At 43.5% G+C, this 20164-nt stretch overlaps 1 protein-coding gene across 2 annotated transcripts in view; it reads right to left on the bottom strand.

The window, feature by feature from the left end:
- The window catches only part of SEPHS1 (selenophosphate synthetase 1), a 29146-nt gene that overhangs the window by 8025 nt on the left and 957 nt on the right, over window positions 1-20164 (bottom strand). The window contains exons 1-7 of one of the 2 annotated variants that reach the window (XM_046678985.1): window positions 19907-20145; window positions 17650-17918; window positions 12521-12624; window positions 10431-10538; window positions 9619-9773; window positions 6222-6312; window positions 3998-4097 (exon numbers count right to left, since the gene is read on the bottom strand). In XM_046678985.1, the coding sequence (XP_046534941.1) occupies window positions 3998-4097; window positions 6222-6312; window positions 9619-9773; window positions 10431-10538; window positions 12521-12624; window positions 17650-17842 (751 nt within the window). In that variant the 5' untranslated portion in view covers window positions 17843-17918; window positions 19907-20145. Of the gene's footprint in view, window positions 1-3997; window positions 4098-6221; window positions 6313-9618; window positions 9774-10430; window positions 10539-12520; window positions 12625-17649; window positions 17919-19906; window positions 20146-20164 lie in introns of those variants that run through there. The other variant, XM_046678984.1, reaches the window with a different exon arrangement.

Genomic DNA, 20164 nt, shown 5'->3' with positions numbered 1-20164 from the left:
TGTGCACATTATTTTGCTAGATAATGACCAATTACTCCACCATAAGCGTTCTGCCATATTGTACCCCTGCCTATAATGTAAAAAAATGAGGGTGGGGGAACCTTAAAGGCTCAAATATAAGCAAACTAATAATCCATATGGACAAAAATAAAGCCATTACAAATCACTTTCTTATTGTTAAACTACTTAATCTAAAGGACCAAAAAAGGGAAAAACCCCTAATATAGTTTGAGTGACACAGGAACAGAAGAAACACGAGCGAAAAGCCTCAGTTCTAAGTGATGAGAACATGTGAAGACAAAGAATTAAGGAATTACAGTTCAACTTTGGAATATAGCCAAAGAAATATTCCTGGAATGCAGAAAAACATTATGGAAAAACTTAATCTCTAATAAATTGTTCAAAAGTAGGCAGGAGGTAAACTAATTATGGTATGTCTCTCTGGTAGAAGATCTAGCCATTAAAAACTATGTGTATCGGGATTATATAATATGGAAAAAAATTTAGTCACGTTAAACGAATAAAAGCAGATTCCACATACATAAAATATATGATAACCACTAGTTTAAAACATTAACAATAAAACAGTAAACCACCAACCAACCAAACATAGGAAAAAATCCTACAAGAATACATAAAAATATTAACAGAAGCTGATTTTGCGTGGTGGGATTATGGACAATGTTTTTTCTCTCCTTTTTTCATTTTCTAAAAACTTTTCTATAGTGAGCATATGATTTTTTAGAGCAGAAAAAGTATATAAAATAAATAGGAAGAGAAGTGACATTAAGGAAACTTTTTAAATGTAGTGCATCATTATAAACTGTGGTGTACGAACACTGTGGACAACAATTTGGCACCATGTGGAAAAGCTGAGGCACTGCTGACCTCCTACACACATGCACCAGCAGTGAGAAATGAATGAAGACAGCTGCACACACCAGGGATGACGCTCAGGAACGTTAAATGGTAGACCCAACACCAAGAAAAACACAGGACAGGTATGATTCAATAAAGCAAAAACTGCGAAACTAACTTATCTATGGATACAAGCCTATGTAATAAAAATACTTCAAAATGCCTGAGAATCAGGGGCTGGCCCCGTGGCCGAGTGGTTAAGTTCGCGGGCTCCGCTGCAGGCGGCCCAGTGTTTCGTTAGTTCGAATCCTGGGCACGGACATGGCACTGCTCATCAGACCACGCTGAGGCAGCGTCCCACATGCCACAACTAGAAGAACCCACAACGAAGAATACACAACTATGTACCAGGGCGCTTTTGGGAGAAAAAGGAAAAAATAAAATCTTTAAAAAAAAATAAATAAATAAATAAATAAATAATAATTAAAAAAAATGCCTGAGAATCAAGATTAGACTGAGAAGTGGTCACCCCTAAGCAGGAATTCAGGAGCTGGGTATGAGAGGGGCGCCTCTGGGCTTCCAAGGCGATGATGTTTATCTCTCATATGAGATGGTGCGCACGTGGGTGTTGCACTGTTGTTCCATAAGTCCTGCACATATTTTATAAAATTCTTTTGTGTCAACTCCATATCTAATTTAAAAGTTTTAATAAAGGAGGGAAAGACTGATGTTGAAAAAGAATCTCTTTTCACATTGTAACTTTAAAATCTGAGTATCAGATGTGATTTTTTAAGATCCCATGGTTAACATTAAGAGTTCTTTTTTTTTTTTTTTTTTTAATAATAAGAGACTTCATGGCTTAAGTATTACATATGTTTTGTTCAAAGTCATTTGGGGAAAGTTGAAGAACAGAAGGGATAAGACAAGAAGATGTATTCAAATCCATTTCTGATTGCTGGCTAAGGGACTCCAAAGAAACTACTAAATGAAGAGTGACTTTGTCTAGGACAAGATTTTTGAACTTCACGTTTATCTTGAACTTCATCTTCAAATAGCCTCAAAGTTCCAAAATAGGATGCCACACAACCCAAGGCCTTAAATACCACATGCAATTAATGAGGAGAGAAAAATCAGTATTTTCAGGATAAAAACTGTATATATTTCCAACACTAGCTTATGCAGATGGAATGTGCGGTGTCAGAGAAATAGCAGTTTTTGTAGTTAGACTGAGGTTTGACAAGGGGATCTGCATGAATTTCTTATATGTATTTCCTTTCTGCCAAAGGGGCAAACAAGATACAATTCACAGGATTATTAAAAACAAAACACCCACACATGAAGTATCAAGAATGACTCATGCATGGTACACAGAGCTCACTCACTGGACCCATGTTTTTGTTTTGTTTTGTTTTGTTAGGAAGATTGGCCCTGAGCTAACATCTGCCACCAATCCTCCTCTTTTTGCTGAGGAAGACTGGCCCTGAGCTAAGATCTGTGCCCATCTTCCTCTACTGTATATGTGGGACGCCTGCCACAGCATGGCTTGACAAGTGTAGGTTCGCGCCTGGGATCCGAACTGGTGAACTCCGGGCTGCTGAAGTGGAGCACACAGGCTTAACCGCTGCGCCACCAGACAGGCCCCTGCATCCATGTTTAATGAGCACCTGTGGCATGTCCTCCTCTCTTCTAGGTGCTGGGAACACTGCCCTGCTGGAGCTGACACTAAACATCGGTTTGCTTCCAGATCACTCCTTCTCTAGAAACAGCTCCTCTGGCCCGTGAGAGGTTAGGACTTCGAAGAACCAAGAGAAGAGCTTCCTTCTTAATCACAGAACATACCTGATATGTTCTATACACATATGAAAGCCACTAAGAAGTGGGTATAAGACACTTGAACTATTATCCAGTGATTCCCTAGGCAAGCCTTGCTGCTTTCTAGAAGATGAATTCTGGCTCTTGAAGCTTCCTGTTTTATTTTAAACTCCTTCTAAAACTCTCAGCATAGTACAGAAGTATTGTTCAATTATCACGCACAAAGACTGTGAAATGGCCTCAATTTCTTACTAAATCGGTAAGAGAAGAATAGAATATAATATTTAAAAGCATTATAAGCAGTGGTTTCAAAACATTACAAGCATATCTGGTTTCAAATCCTGGGGCCACGACCGATTAGCTGTGTGACCTTGAGCAAGTTACTTAACCTCTCTGTAAAAGGAGGATAATAATAACCTTATAAGGAAGGGTGTCTTAAGAATAAAATGAGAAAGTATGTCAAGTTCCTGGTTATGTTAATAACTACCAAATAAATGGTAATCAATATTATTATTACTTTTTAGCATTAAGAAGCTAGGACTAGAAATAAAATGTGAAGAAAAAAAAATTATGACATGAATGTCATTCCTCATTTATATACCACAAACCTCGGAATTAAAAATATAACAATGTTAACACCTCAAATAACAAATAAGTCAAATACTTCTGAAAATATGCTATATAAATTTCTTTTCCATTTTCACTGGGGCACAGAGGAATTCAGTACTGCCTATAATCACAGAACTTTATAATTGGGAGGAAGAGGGAGAAAATATAAGCTCAACTCTCCATTTCACACGTTCATTAACCGAATTCAATTCCTCCGTATTTCTGCTGCCTCTGCTCTGTGCCGGGCACCACTCTCACTGTGAGGTTCCCAGCCCGAGGGGGAATAAAGATGCTGGCACAGCCGCAGTGCCCTGCAGAGCTCCGGGCACACGGATGAAAGAGCTGGAGAAAACATGCTCATGACCTGATGACCCGTCCAACGTCCTGTTTGGGCCACTCACTGGTCATTTATTTTCTCTCATGCAAGTCACATTTAATGGGCATTTCTGTCAAGTACAAGCAATCTGTTTGGAGCCCTGCTAGTGACCTACAGACCCCAAACCAGAGACCGAGGGAGGAGGGTCTGCGGTCACCAGCAGCATCTGACCCCATTTCTCCAGCTAAGATTGGCTTTTTGACCCTGCTTAACGAGTTGTGGGAAAAGTCAATATGCAACTGAGACCATACCGGGCCCGCAAAGCCTAAATGTGGCGTCCCGTCTGGGCCCTGTTCAGAAAGCCTGCCGACCTGTGCAGTGGGCGCCCTCGTGCCCCGGTACCTGTTCTGTTGAGCCTGGCCATGTTCATCATCGCCTCCTGGTACGCCAACTCCACATCTTCTTGGGTGACCACTAGTTTAATTTTATTCCATTTTTCAGGCTAATAGGAACATGGACGAGGGAGAAAACCGCAGAGAGAGAACAAGATAGAAAAAAGGTGATTAACTTTTACTTCAAACCACTGAAAGAAAGAACGTTATCTTTTTTCATTGTCATGTTTTGGAGCGTTTATTTAATTTTGTACACAAAATTAAGTTTTCTCACTTTTTGGTCCCGTGACTGTTATTTTAGGTGTCTATTAGACATCTCATCATGGTATCTTTTCGCTTCTCAAGCCACACTTCTGCAGTCGGATACCGCAGTTTACTGGATACATAAACGCAGCCGGACATACGGCCGCCAGGCGCAGACAATAAAAGCTGTGCTAACACGGGCTGCTGTAGCTTCCCTTCTGGGGGGTTTCCCCTCCCCATCTGCCCTCTTAAGCTGAGGGCTTTCGTTTTCCATACAATTACAATTTTGCTGACTTCACCAGAGTTCTGGATCAAGTCATCTTGATGGACAAACAAATGAAAGAACAACTTCAATTGCACACGCACCAAGGACGGCCTTGGGTGACCACAAAGGGTATCTTTTGGGGGTCTTTCCCTTTTTCCTCAGTCAGCTTTTCAAAGAATCTAACATCACGATGCTGGGTTTATAACATACTGTCATCATGGTCCAGTAATGGCAATCACTCATTCACTGTTTAATTAAACACCCAGTAATCCACCTCTCAATGCAATAACTTCAGGTGGTCGACGTGGTCCTCTATCGCTCACCCTCCATCTCTCCCACAGGGAATAACTATTCTGAATTTTATACTTATCACTCCCCTGCCTTTCAAAAAATACTATTCCCATACGTATTTGATGCCTATACACATACTCTCTGGTTGCTTCTGACCTTTATGAAAAGGGTATTCTGCTGTTACATAGTCTTTGGAACTTGCTCTTTAAAATTCTGAGCATTTTTTTAAAAAAATGGTAAAAAATGAAGGCGGTGTCAGGTTGGGGGTGGGCAGACGAGAAGGACCCCACGCCTCCTCTTTGATGCTCCCTTGCCTCAGCTGCTTCCCCGCCCTGGGTCACTCACGTGGGCCTGGGCAGTTGTACTGGAAAGCTGCTGCGAGATTACTGCCCTGTAGTGGCCCCTCCAATCTAATGTACAGACCATCATACTTGACTGGAGACTCCCGATCGTCACCGGATCAGAAGGAAACATAACTAAAGAGCACGGCAGCCTCAGAGAGTCTCTCTGCTCTGCTGTATCAAGCCAGCATACACCTGGCCGAGGAATAACAGAAACTTCTTTTTCAGCTGGTTCTCAGGACCGGTAGTTTCAGATGACAGGTGTAGAAATTAAAAGCACCAAGATATGTGAGACTACGCCACGATCATATTAATTTCTGAGTTGTTATGGCAATGAAAAAATCTTAAATGCAGTATGATAACAGCTCAGTGGAAAAGTGACTCAGGATAAATAACCTCGTATTCTAGATGCTTTCTCCTCGAGGTAATTAGTCATCAAAATGTTCTAAGTTACTAATTAGTTTAAAAAAACAATCAAAAACCTCATGTCTAAAGTAATTTAAACCGTCAATATCCCTGGCCTTATTTATACCCCAAACACCACACTTTCCACACATCCTCCTCCGTCTTATTTTTTAGTGATGTTTAAGGTACGAAAGATAAAGTTCTCTCGGCACTGGATAAGCCGAACTCGCTGCCCCCCAGAGTCTCTTCGTGGACTATCTTTGAAACCGCAAGCTGGGGCTTACCCACTCTAAGCATCCGATACACGAAACTTTGATTTAATGAAGGAGCATGGACAGTTTCTAGGACTTCTAAAGGACTTGACTGACACTAAACTCCCCGGTAGGAGAACTAAAAGGGCTCAGTCTTAGAGGACAAGCTGCTGACACTGAGAGGACCTAACAGATCTTAGCCACGTTCAAACACGTCCAAGGGGAAGAAGGGCTTACTGGATGGAGGAGAAGCAGCATTTCCATGATGAACAGCTATGTGTGCCTGTAGAAGCACATTCCAGCACTAGCAGACTAGAGAGACGTTATTTGACCTGACTCATAGAGTGGATGCCCCTTCTCTCCAAACCTTCCCACAGAGACTACCACAACCCTAACACTGCTGGCCAGCCCCCCGTCCCCAGGCCGTGGGTCACTCACAATATCCAGCCACTGGTGCACCGCCACGGCCACTTGTGTCCCCAAGGGCTTCGTCAACACCAGGACGTCCCCCGGCACTGCGTTATCTGGCCTGAAGGAAAACAGAAGGGTAGGTTCCAGTCAAGTTAACCAAGGAGATAAATTCATTACCAGTTAGACAGGAGGAAGAAAAGGCTGTCAGAAACACATTTGGGCTGGGCCAGTGGCACAGTGGTTAAGTTCACACGCTCTGCTTCGGCAGTGTGAGGTTCACGGATTCCAGTCCCACGCATGGACCTACACACCCCTCATCAAGCCGTGCTGTGGTGGCGCCCCATGTACAAAATAGAGGAAGACCAGCACAGATGTCAGCTCAGCAACAATCTTCCCGACCAAAAAGAAAAAACAAAACAAAACAACACCACATTTGGTTTTGCAAACACTTACTTAAATGTAAGCCACTACCACCACGTATCAGAGCCTTGCAACACGTCACTGAGGCTACTGCTGGAACAAAACGGTAAAAGAGAATCGAAGAGTCCACAGACTTCAACCTATAGGCCAATGACTTACTAGGTTCCAAAAAGAAGTGTACAAAGAAGCTGATCGCTTAGCCTTCAAAGGCCTCCCGAGGCCCTGCTTCAGCCATGCTCACGTCGTTTTTCAATGCAGACCCACCACGGTTCCGAGGCAACAAGACTTTTGGAACAAAGGCTGCTTTTTTAATGATCTCTTCTATGACAGACATGTGGGGCGTATTTCTCAGGCTGTGGAATTGGGCTCAAATCTGTGGGTCTGATGTTTTGGTGATTTCAACCCCAAAGTCTTCAAACTCAGGCTGACCAGTAAGTTTCCTACTTGGCACCTGGTTGGTCTGTCATAGAGACAGAAGGCAGATACTAGAAAGGCAGCCCTAAAAACAAAAAGACTGATCCCCCAAAGGGAACTGCTCTTGTACCTGCATCCTCACCACAAGGATGCAGGTCTCGCATGGGAGTCGTCCTGTCTCAGTTCAAGGAGCTGTCCATGTGGCTGTTCCATCCCGACGCTGCACGACTCAAATACTCACCCAAACTGATTAAAAAGCCAGCGGCATGGACTCAAAAACCAACTAGCTCCCCAACGCATCCTATAATATTTGCATCCACTGTTAGCTTCGAAAAGTATTAATTCTGTGACAATATACAAGAAATTCATTTTCCAAAAGTTAGACCTTAAGACATAAATGTTTCTCAATTCTGCTCAGCCATACCTTAAAGTCAATCCGTTCTTGCACATCACTGGTCATGTGCAACGTACAAATTCATATCAACAAATTAAGTGTGATAAAATTACTGGGTTATTTTTAAGTTTATGGGAAATATTTTATGAACTATAATCATGCTAATAGGCCTATTCATATTTTACAAAGTAAATACATACGTTGTTGACAAAAAATTCATTGAAGCTTGTTTTATTAATTTTTCCTCTCTGATTTTTTGCTATCGCTAAGTTCTTTTTCTACTGGAAAGCTGGAATGGGTGAGACAGATGGGCTCTAGGATCTTTTGTCCCATCTAAGTAGAAAGTTTCAGAACTACAGACATAAAATATAGGAAAATAAAACCTTGATGGAAGTAATGCAAGATCCTTAACATGAAAGTTGTCAGGTAATGGCTCTAAAAGGAGCTCCCATCAATTAAAAAAATGGACAAAAGATATGAAAATATGAAAAATATGGTCCACTTGACTCATAGGAGTAAGGCTTAAACCACCAAACGCACTGGCAAAGACCAGGAAGTTTACCAGACTGTGTTGGGTAGGACACAAGGGAACTGGCATCACTTGCTGCTGGTGGAGCATACACTGATGGAGCTCCTATGAGGGCAACCTGGAGTGTCCATCAAATTACATATACACCTGACCTAGCAATTCCATTTGGAAAATTTTCCTACCAATAGATTCACACATGTGCACAATGACCTGCGTATAAGGTTACTCACTGGAGTGCTATTTGTAACGTCAAAATAATTGAAAGTAATCCGAATGTCAATGGTAGATGGGTTAAAGATACCCAAGACTGATCAAAGTGGAGCCTCCAGGAAGGGACACTGGTGATACAGGATGGGTGAGGGGCTTTGCACTGAAGAGCCTTTTATACTGTGAGTTCTGAACCACGTGAGCACAGCCCCTGTCAGGGCCTACTCACACAATAAGCGGAGTTTCTACTTCCTTCAGAAAATAGGACGTGTGGCTTTTCTTAACAAGACATCAAACATGGAAAGTGACCCTTGTGTTCAAAGAGAAACTTCTCCAAAGATCTAGAAATGGCCAGAAAGCACATGAAAAGATGCTCAATATCACTAGCCACCAGGTAAACGCAAATCAAAACACAGTGAGCTATCACCTCACACCCACTAGGATGGCTATTATCAAAACGACAGACAATAAAACACGGACTAGAGAGGATGTGGAGACTCTGGAATTCTCATACATTGCTGCTGGGAATATAAAATGGTGCAGCCACCTTGGAAACCAGTGTGATGCTTCCTCAAGTTAAACGGGTTACCACATGAGCCAGTAATTCTTAGGTATATACCCAAGAGGATCACATACGTTCACACAAAAAACTTGCACATGAATGTTCATAGCAACATCATTTACCACAGGTTGAAATAACCCAAAGGTCCATCACCTATGAAGAGATAAACTGTGGTATGTCCATACAATGGAATATTATTCAGCCATAAAAAGGAATGAAGTAGTGATACATGCTACAACATGGGTGAACCTTGAAAACATTATGCTCAGTGAAAGCAGCCAGTCACAGAACATCGTTGTATGATTCCATTTATATAAAATGCCTCAAACAGGCAAATCCATAGAGACAGAAAGTAGATTAGTGGTTTCCTGGGGATGGAGGAAGGAGGGAAGTGGGAGTGACTGGTTATGGATACAAGGTTTCTTTAATGGGCTGATGGAAATGTTCTGGAATTGGATAGTCGCAAAGGTTGCACAACTTTAGAATACTAAAAAATCAATGAATTGTATACTTTAAAAATTTGAATTTTATGTTGTGTGAAATTGTTGTAATAATTATACTTCAATTAAAAAAATCTAATGAAGTACTAATACATGCCACAAAATGGATGAACCTTAAAAATATTAAGCTAATATTATGTAAAGTGAAAGAAGCCAGGATGGGGGGAGGCAGAGCAGGGAGTGAGAGCTAAAGGGTACGGGTTTCTTGTTGGGAGGATGAAAATGTTCTAAAATCGACTCTGGTTAATGGCTGCACAACTCTGTGAATGGACCAAAGACCACTGAATTGTATACCTTAAGGGGGTGAACTGTACGGCATGCAAATGATATCTCAATACATCTATTTAAAAAAAAGAGAGAGAGAACAGGCCACGTGACATGAAACAAAATCCACTTACATGATAAATTCATTGGGCTGGCAGACAGTCGTAGCCACTCCTCCCAGAACAATCCAGGGGTTTAACACTGTTTGGCCGCCCGTTACAGACGTTCCGGCCTCCTCTGCGGCATCTTTAAAACCCTGTATAATTAGGGGCATCACTTTATCCCTTTCCTAGGGTTTAAAAGGACACAAATTAAAAGTCACATAATTCAGTTCAAAACCAAGAAAAGAGAGTCTATACTCGTAGTTATAAAAAGGATCATAAAACCCTAAAGGGAGGCCTGAAAGTTTCCAGAAGGGGCAGGGAGTAACAGAAACAAGTAGGGAAGAGTTTACATTGTAGCCATCTTATCAAAGGCTGGGAGATGCTCTGGGTTACACCGTGAATGAAGCCCAAACAAAGAAGTAAAAGCTGGAATGTGACTGGGTGCACAGGGCTGCCCGACACCTGAGCCAGCTCCTTAATGGTCCACAGGAATCCCAGGACCAGCTTAATACACGCCCTAGGTCTGTAAGGCTAGGCCAGTCCACAAGCCCGGTGTGGGGATGCTATTACGGTGGCCTAGACGTCACTACAACAAACAAAAATGTCTTGGCTTCAGTCTTCCCAGAAGAGAGAAAGGGAAGCAGGCAGCAGAAATGAAAATATGAATAGGCCAGACTCTATTTTAATTTACTGCTAAGTGCCAAAAAGTGGAGAGCTGGACGGGATACAGAAGCCACGCAGCCTGGGCTCCTCACTCTAGGGGGGGGGGCATGAAGGGCTAACCAGTCAAGTGACGCAACAAGACAACAGACCAGCAGGCAGCCGGACGATCTCCTACTTACCCTGTCGGTCATTTTATTACTGACTCCAAGAAGCATCAGCATATTGTCACATTCTGTGACCCCCATTGCATAGAGGTCACTGAGGACATTGGCACATGCTATCCTGCCCTGGAAGGGAGGGGAGATGTGAGAAAGGACAATAGGGGGACTTTCCAAGTGCAGAAGCAAAGAGCAAGCCCACGAGCGCCTCCCAGGAGAGCTCAGGGGCTTTCCAGGGACATGGGCCTCAGTTTCTAGGACGTGCAGGTCACCACCTGCCCTTAATCACAGAACCACTAGGCCATTCACTCTCTCAGATGTTCCTGTCACCATCTCTTCTCCCTTGTGCAGAACAAACAGTTTCCATGTTCTCTCCCATTCTAAATATTGGGAGAAGGCTGCAGTTTACTTAGATGGGGAACGGAGAGCGCCGGAGACGTCAGGGGGAAGCAAGGTGGGAGCCGATGGTTTGGGAGGAAGAGCTATGGAGTGAAAAAGCTTGAAAACAACCATGCTGAAGCAAACTTGGAAACAGCCACTTATCCTAAACAGATTCTAAAAAAGCACTGACTATATCAATTATAGAGAGGATGGTTTCTATACACTTAAAAGGAAAAATTTTTGCAGTTTCTTTTCAAGGCTGTAGGAGATAAACAGAGAAATCATCTTGTTTGAGAAACCAAACAAGTGGAAGAAATAAAACACATCCAGGCTTGAAATTAGGTTGTTTTTTAAAGAAAAAGAGGAGCATTTCCCAATCAACTATATGATTTTATTAAAGGACTTTAGAACAGTATTTATTAGAAATGTGGTAACAAAGATTTTTTTATCACCCTTGGAGATATTTTAAATCTAAGTTGCCACTGCCTCGACACTAAAGAAGAAAATGATGCATTTTTCTTCTGCCATAAGGATAATCAAACTCCAAAGTAGTATCATTTTCAGCAGCCGTTTCGCTGCTTGTCTAAGGTTTGCTAATGACTTCCTGGCAGATCGGCAGTGCGCTCAGTAGCTCTCTGCGACTCACGTTCAATGTAACAAGGGCAACAGGTGGTTTGTGACTTGTAACGTAACAAGGTGCCAACCGCTGGTTAGGGCTGCAGCCATTCACTGCCCCTCCTGCTCTGGGCTCTCTCAGATGCTTTCACGAGATGCTGGGAAAAGGATGAATCCTGGGTCTAGCCACCTCTGCCACCCAGTCATGTGGGAAACTTGGGGTATGGCATACCTCAGTGTCTCAGGAGTCCTGCTCTAGAGGACAGAGCAGATGGACATGCAGAGGACAAACTGGTTTCTAGTAACATCTAAGAGGTGAACACCGCCCTCCCCCCATTTGGCGACCTCATGGCCAAGTTCCCGTGTGTGCAGCTTGATCCCAGTGCCCTTGGCGCACAGGAAGAACCTCTGGAATTACATGACAATAGGACACTCCCAGTGCCGCCATCGGCTCCCCTTGGCTGGTGGGGTGGAGGGGTTATAGTCAGGTAGACTGGGGGGTGCTGGCTACAACCGTGCAGTGAACGATGTGGAAACCATCTCAGCAGAGCATGATCAGTGACAGCAACTTTAATTCAGTAGTTCAGATACAAAGTCTACACCGTGGCATATAACACAGTGATGGGGAGAGTGACCAGAATCAGATGAAGTGGTCAAGATGCTGAATTGTGATGACATGCTAAGCTCCTTATTTCTGGAAGGAAACATCTAGGATCAGTCCTACTGGAGAGTATGGTAACATCTCTAGCCTGAAACACAGGAGTTTACACATGTCAGAGAAGAAAAGGGACAAGGAATGAAAGAAGAAAACTACAAACACGTCAGCCAGTAGACATGCTCAGTAGACAACAGGTGCTCCTGCACAGACACACACTCAGGTCCAAAAGCCGCAGAGGACCCCCCACGTCTACCTTCACTGCTTCACGCTTGGGACCAAGCGTGCGCAGGAGACAGATCCAGTTGCTGTGACTGCAGGAGTCGGAGCAGCCGTGGAATGAGGACAATTTGGCTATAACAAAAACAAAAAGCCCACACACGTACACAAAACCCCTGCCACAACCCACAACCAAACGAACTGCTGCTCCAGATGTGAAAACACATGAGGTCAAACTTACCATCATGTAAGGGTCATCGACGATGGGATAAATGTAATCCGTGGTTTGAACCAAGGATAGGCCGCCATGCCTCAAAGGAATGACACAAGTATCCATTCCAATGCCTGCAAAGACGGAGGTCAGCGTCATCCAAAAATCAAAAGGAAACGCCATTTCACTTTACACCATCAGTGTTCTGAACAGGAAGAGTTGTGTAGAAGATACTTAGGGAACACCGCACACTGCCAATAAAGCAATGTGTTTCCTATCAAGAAGCATAATTGAAATAAACATGAAACATACAATTAGCTTAAGACAGAAAATGAGAATAAAATTTGTCAGTGATGACGGCTCAATTTCAGTGTGGTAAACTTTTACACTCTAATGATGCCCTGAATAGAAATTTTCCTTTGTGTTACTCTATCGTGTGGCTGGCACCACAGAGAATTTCTCTAAAGATGAGAATGGCACACCTGGGTCGTCTTATCTAGTTACTTAGAGTGAATCTTTAGGCATTAGTCTGTTTTCCCACAAGAAAATCTGTAAAATATTTTACACATAGAAAATCCTTTTTTTACTTCAACATTTTTTCAAAATTGAAAAACAAAAAAAAAAAAAAAAAAAGGAAAAAGACAAAGCCAGAACAGGTATTCATCATTTCCAATCAACCATGTACATAACACTGTGGCATCTGTGATCTCTCATATGGATTCCCAAAAGCTTTTTTTTTTTTTTTTTTTGGTGAGGAAGACTGTTGCTGAGCTAACATCTGTGCCAGTCTTCCTCTACTTTACATGGGATGCTGCCACAGCATGACCCGACAAGCGGTGCTAGGTTCACGCCTGGGATCTGAACCTGCAAACCCCAGGCCACCAAAGCAGAGTGCGCGAACCCAACCACTAGGCCACCAGGCTGGCCCCTAAAAGCATTTTTAGGGGGAAACCTTAAAATTCCATGTTATTCCCCTTGTGAAAAACTTATAAATGTCACCTTTACTAACTTATACTATGAACAGGGAAAAAAACTAAAGAAGCCTGTGGGAAATACCTCAATTTATTAAAAATTGTCTCTAAACATTTAGAAAGATAATACAGACAACTGATGGGCTAATTAGAAATAATTACCTTTTCCTGAAATCAGTTTAGAAATAGTCAAGACTAGCTACTGTAGGCTACATTTCATTAAAAATCACCTATAATGCAGACATTCTGCAAACTCAGAGTGGCCTTCCCACCAAGTAAGCTGAATAAACAGGGTGCCTTTCTACACCTCTCAAAAGGATGCCCTCCTGCCCTCTTAGGAAGTGTTTCAACTTTGCAACCCAACAGCCAACAGGAGAGAAAAAATCAGGATGAAGTACAGAAGGAAGCAAGCGGATGCTCTCCTCTCAGTTCAGAATTCCAAACGAAACAGGAGTGAATCGCATCCGAATCACACTGGAACGAGTACACGGTACCTTTCGTATTCTGAATAGTAAAATTGCCACGGCACCACCACCTCAGCGCCGTGATGGCGACATGCCCAACAGAGGCCGGGGCACAGAGGCGCCTTATTTTCCGGGTCTTGGCCCATTATTATGCAAAAATAAAATCAAGTTTAGTGAAAAGGCAGACTCTGTGTAGACAGGCTGATGTTTTTACTATACTAGACGGCAAAGCAGAAACTCTTGTTGGAAGATCCAGTTAGGGAATGGAGAGTTCGCTTCAGAATGGCAAGTCTCACAAATTTGTGATGATGGAAGGCACTTTACCAGTGATCAGTTTTTGTGTTTTAGTCCAGAAGGTGTGCGATAATTCATCTAAACAGTGTATGCGCGAAGCCTCTCAGAAATTCCAGCTAACAACGTTCCGTGGCACTTGGGTGAAAACGGGGCAAGAACCACAACTTAACTCATATTGATTCTGATTCCAACAAGCGGTTATTCCAAGTATATTCCTATTCACTTTGGAAAAGAGTGAAATATGGTTTTCTTTTAGGTTTTCATATAAACTACAGGACTACTGAAAGAGAAACTAAAATACCCGTTGCTGAATATGAGCTTTAAATGTTTCTGATTTGGGTAATCTTAAATTTGAATTAAATATATTTGGTTTGTAAAGCCTGTAATTTCTATTTATACCTAGCATCAGAGCACGTTAACTGATGATTCTTGAGCACGTTCCCCGGGCTGAAGAGGAGCTTATAGTGTCCACATGTCCTCTCTCACAACCATGACACCACTACATACTAGAATGAGGGTCCCGTGTCCTCTCTCACAACCATGACACCACTACATACTAGAATGAGGGTCCCGTGCTGTCCAATATGGTAGTCACCAGCCACGTGAGGTTATTGAGCATGTGAAATGTGGCTACTGCAAATTGAAATACACTGTAAATATAAAATACACACCAAATTTTAAACACTTGTACCAAAAAAACCCAACATCTCATTAGTAATGTGGTTTAGATCAATTTTGTGTTAAAATTATATTTTTATATATTGGATTAAATAAAATATATTAGAATTAATTTCACCTGCTTCTTAGAATGCATACACTTAATACCTAAATTAGTTAGAATACATCTAATAAACATGTATGTGTTTAAAAGCTATTATGGCTCATCTTTCAATTAATGCCATCTTGGAATCCGGGAACTACGACATCCTTTTAGAAAAAATTTAAAGACAGATAAAGACACTTGTGTGTGTAGACATATACAAACATAAATACACACACACATATGTATTGTGTATGTGAGTACAGATATACAAGGTACATTTACATGCACAGATAATTTCTGGTACTCACACAAGTGCAAACAGTAAACATTAGCATCCCATTGTACAGACTGGGAAAGTGAGGCTCAAGAGGGTTAAGTAATGTGCACAGAGTAACAGTAGTGACTAGTAGGCAACTATGTCAGGATATGAATCTAGATCTGACCCCAAAGCAAAGTTTCAGCCATCAAGATAGACCGCTTCTGTACAAGGTTTTAATACGTCCTCTGCTTCCTTCAGCATCCATCTGCTTGTAACCTGGGGTCCATCTACCCCTCAAGGATGCCGCAAATGCAAACTTTTGTGGATGTGCATTTTTCTGCAAAAGGGTCACGGCTTTGATTTACTTCTCAAAAGCTGTATGTGACCACACTCCTTCGCACTCTGTGTTCTGACATCTGCTCTTTCCTGCCTCTTCCTTTGCCGTCAGACAGCCGGCCCCTTCAGCCGGTGCTAATGGCAGCTCATGCAGCTCCTCTCCCCACCATGACACGTCTGGACTTAGAAGCCAGATGACAAGCAGTATGGTGGGTGGAGGAATTGGAAGATGTGGATTCCAGGTCCTGACCCCAATCAAGGGACAGAATGGGTTACCCAGCCTTCCTGAGCATCCTGAGGCTGCTGGAAGGAGCAGATGACCCGACCCATTATCAAAGCGCTTCACAGTGCATGGCGTGCCCACGCGCTCAGTAAGATCAACAGGGGGAAGTTGTAAAGAGGAGTTATTACTTTATCCATGAGGTTTTTATTGCATTTGTTTTTGCCCATTCAAGTAGCTTATTTTTCTTGACAAAGTTATCTAAGAGCTTTCTCAGTATTTTCTTATTTCTTGACAAGTTAGCCGACATTCTCCAACTCATTCACAAGGTATTTCTCCACAGCTTAGACATCAGCTAGATGAGGACGGTTTTCAAACTGAGCTCCCAGGAGCCCTGCAGGCCCTGGGAGTGCGGGCTGTGGGTCCTCCTCTCTCCCAACCAAAGCAACTCTGCTTTGATCTGCCTTAGAGATTGGCGAAGAAGGAACACCCTGGGTTCAAAACCAATGCTGTAAGACAGGACTTCACAACAAAATGATGGGCGGAAATAAATGAAATAAAAACCCTATGTAAGGGGCCAGCCCCATGGCCAAGTGGTTAAGTTCACACACTGTGCTTCGGCAGGCCGGGGTTTCAGCGGTTTGGATCCTGGGTGCAGACATGGCACGGCTCATCAGGCCACGTTGAGGAGGCGTCCCACATGCCACAACTAGACGGACCCACAACTAGGATATACAACTATGTACTGGGGGGATTTGGGGAGAAGCAGCAGAAAAAAAAATAAAAGATTGGCAACAGTTGTTAGCTCAGGTGCCAATCTTAAAAAAAAAAAAAAAAACCCTATGTAAGAAAGCTGATCAAGTCACACAGCGTAACTACAAAATCTCTGACCTTCTAGGTGCTGGCCCAGTCGGGCAGCGGTTAAGTGCACACATTCCCCTTCGGTGGCCCGGGGGTTCACCAGTTCGGATCCTGGGTGCGGACATGGCACCGCTTGGCAAGCCATGCTGTAGTAGGCGTCCCACATATAAAATAGAGGAAGATGGGCACGGATGTTAGTTCAGGGCCAGTCTTCCTCAGCAAAAAGAGAGGAGGATTGGCAGCAGTTAGCTCAGGGCTAATCTTCCTCAAAAACAAACAAACAAAAACTCCAACCTTCTAGAATACACACTAAACACTCAAAAAGCAAAGTGATCGCGGTCTTGCATCACGTACTTAACAAACCACACAATAAAGGCTAACAAACAGTATCCCAAGAGCCTAGAATTTCCTTCTGAGCACTATGTTTGGGAAAAGGCAAACCCCTAATGACATCAGGAATTTAGTCAAGAAGAAAAAACAGCTTTCCATTCCAGATGACGTCCTGGGGTCAAGTACAGATTCAGTCCAGGCTTCTCCTCCCCTCCTCCCCACAGGAGCATTTCACACAGTGCACACGACAGAGGACCCCCAAGTTCTCCCCCTGCCCCGTCACTGCTCCGAAAGTACTGCACAGTGATGCTTAAGTACTACCCTTCCCAAGGCGATGAAAAGAACGCAAGCATTTTAAGGAAAATTTGAGGTAAAGACATAAAGGAATTTCTGTAATCCTCAGCTAACCAGAAAATTCAATTTCACAGAAAATGCTTTTACTGTAATATAATTGTCTCCATCGCAGACTTAAGTGTTTCCTCCAATCAGTTACAACAACGTAACACAGTTACCACTGCTTTGCTCTGAGTCCTTCTTACAGAAATTAGGGGGAAAAGAAAAGCGACATGGGAGGACAGAAATCTGGTTTTCGACTTACTGACTGGACCGCAGGCCAAGATGCTTTGCTCAGGAAAGTACAAAGAAACAACGGTTCACGTACCGAGCCTTGGCATAACCGCTCCCAGAAACTGCTCATCTTCTTGGAAGTGGTTCTCTTGCAAGGACTCCAGCAATTTCTGCAGGACATCTTGGGGCACTTTGCAGCCGGTGCCCTTCAGTTCCGTGAATCTGGTTAGCCGGAAGCTCTTGTCCAATTCATAACTTTCCGGGTTAAAGGACTCCCGCGTAGACATGGTTCTTGGGCGCACACGCCTCACAGCCGGGCTCCCCCCCTCCCTCTCCTAGCGGCTGGTTTCTTGACAGATCCACCTAGGTATCACCAAAACACAAAGACAGCATTTAAGGAATTCTCACCAGTACTTGCCAAGCATCAAGCAAACACATGATGGTGAAAAATAAACATGAAAAGGTCTAAAATCACCAGGACCACAGGGAAAGTGATTTTGGGCCACAACAGTTCATCACAAGGGATGCATAAGCCAAAGCAAGTCATTTTACAAAGTGACGACACCATCACAGACATCTTCTGCCAGAGAAGATCTAACGTCTGTGTTATAACTGTGGTTCAGGGGGGCAAGGAGGAAGACCTCCTCTGAAGAAGGAACTACGGGCTGGCAAGCTTCCATGACACAGTGCCACCTTGAACACTAAGCCCCAAAGCTGCTTCTAGCAGGCAACATTGTGAGAACACATCTAAGTCGCTTCATCTGGCAACCTAGAAGCACTATGGTTTAGAAATTAAACACTCCGGCTAAAGTGACTTCTCTGGAAAACCTTCTGACGGCTTTTGCTATAAAATGCCTCATAGAAACTCAGCGGGAAACGGATGTTGATGGAAACGCGTTTCATGAAATTCTTCACGATGCTAAGACTCATTTTAGGAAAGCATGTTTTCACTCTGAGCCAAAAGTACACAACACGATCCAAAACTAATAGGAGGCCTCACTACAGAACACAACTTGCAAACTGGAATGGCTGTTGAACACAGCGAGGTTTATTTTCTTCAAAGAGAGCGGTGGAAAGTTCTCTGATGTTTTAATGCAGCGCTATTTCCTAGAAAGCAAACATCCCACCCAATAAACTAGTACACACACAGCATTGACAAAACACGATACTGCTCATTACCATTTCACTGCAGAACTAAAACGATAAATTAAACCGTACTAAATCACTAGCATTTATGGTACTTGGTACCACCGGAAGTTTCTGGAACAAGCTCTCCTAAGTTTGAAGTCTCTGGAGCTAAACCAAAAACTGACATGTGCTCCTAGGGTTTACAAACCTCCAGATTGATACTTTATTGGGCATAGAATTACAGACGCCCCAAGTTTTAGGGTCGGTTTCCCCTATAAAATTTATGATTAAGAACATAATTCCCATTTATAGGGTTTTCGATCCCTGGGAAGCACATAGCTCCTCGAAAATAAATCTCACAAAGCCCGCGTTTGGGCACTAATCCAAACGGACTTTACAAAAACATGTCTGGGATGAGCGCTGATTTCGGTTTGAAACCTACAACCTACAGGAGTAAACCTTTCAGCATTCGTGAACAACCTGCCCAAAACGAGGGCGGCAGGCGACCAAAGCCAGTCACCGAGATGGGAATTCTGAAGCCATTTTAGAGTTAGGAAAAGTCTAAAACCACTTTGACTTGGAAGGGTTTGGAACAAAAACAACAGTCTTTTCCTCACAAAATGCCTCGCATTTAACACCGCCTCACTCCTACCAGGAAAAAAAAAATCCAACTCACGAGGCATTCAGTTATTTTCCTACCTCCAACCTCTATCCAAAAAAAAAAAAAAGGCGGGGAGGGGAATTTGGCATCTGGAGGATTAACTTCCTTTGAAGCATAATTTACATCTTTCCCAATTTCTACGGGGAAAAAAGTTTAAAACACCCTAAGTCCAGAAGGCACTCAGGAGTTTTAAAATTCCAAAAGGAACGAGAGACACAAATCACACACACACACTCGAACTTCAAAAAAATAAATTCTTACATTTTGGGGGGGGGATGAGAAAAGGGGATGCTTGCGGGGCGGGGGGGGGGGGGGGGACGAGTAATTAACAGGGGGGCCAATTTGCATCATAAGAGGCTGTCACTTCCAGCCCTGAAAGCCGCCTGTTTACACCTTTAAAACAATGACATGAATATTTAAAGACGAAGGTTAACCCTTTCTTTCTCGGCCACTTTTGGGTTTGTTTTTTTTTTTTTTCCAACAAGAGTACGCAAAGCGGGCCGCACCGCCGGGGGAGCGCAGTAAGTGGGGGTGGCGAGGGCCGCCCCAGCCCGGTACCTACCTACCCCCAAGCCCCTAAGCCCAGGGAATAAACAATGGGGTGGACGCCGCGACCCGGGCGCAGGAGCCCGGCGCTCGCCATGCAGCACCGGTCGAGGAGGCAGCCAGAGCGCGGAGGCCGGGACTCGGGGACACCTGAGAGCTCAGGCGGCCGCCTTCCAAGGCGACCCGGGCCCGGGCTCTTTGTGCGGCGCGGCGCGGCGGGCTGGCCGCGGCCGGGCGGAGGCAGCGCGGCGCCGCCAGCTGGGCCATGCCCGCC

The sequence above is a fragment of the Equus quagga genome, chromosome 12, assembly GCF_021613505.1.
Source record: "Equus quagga isolate Etosha38 chromosome 12, UCLA_HA_Equagga_1.0, whole genome shotgun sequence".
In the NCBI taxonomy this organism is placed as follows: Eukaryota; Metazoa; Chordata; class Mammalia; order Perissodactyla; family Equidae; genus Equus; species Equus quagga.
Note: the sequence above shows the minus strand (reverse complement) of the source record. Positions and strands in the feature narration are given on the sequence as shown.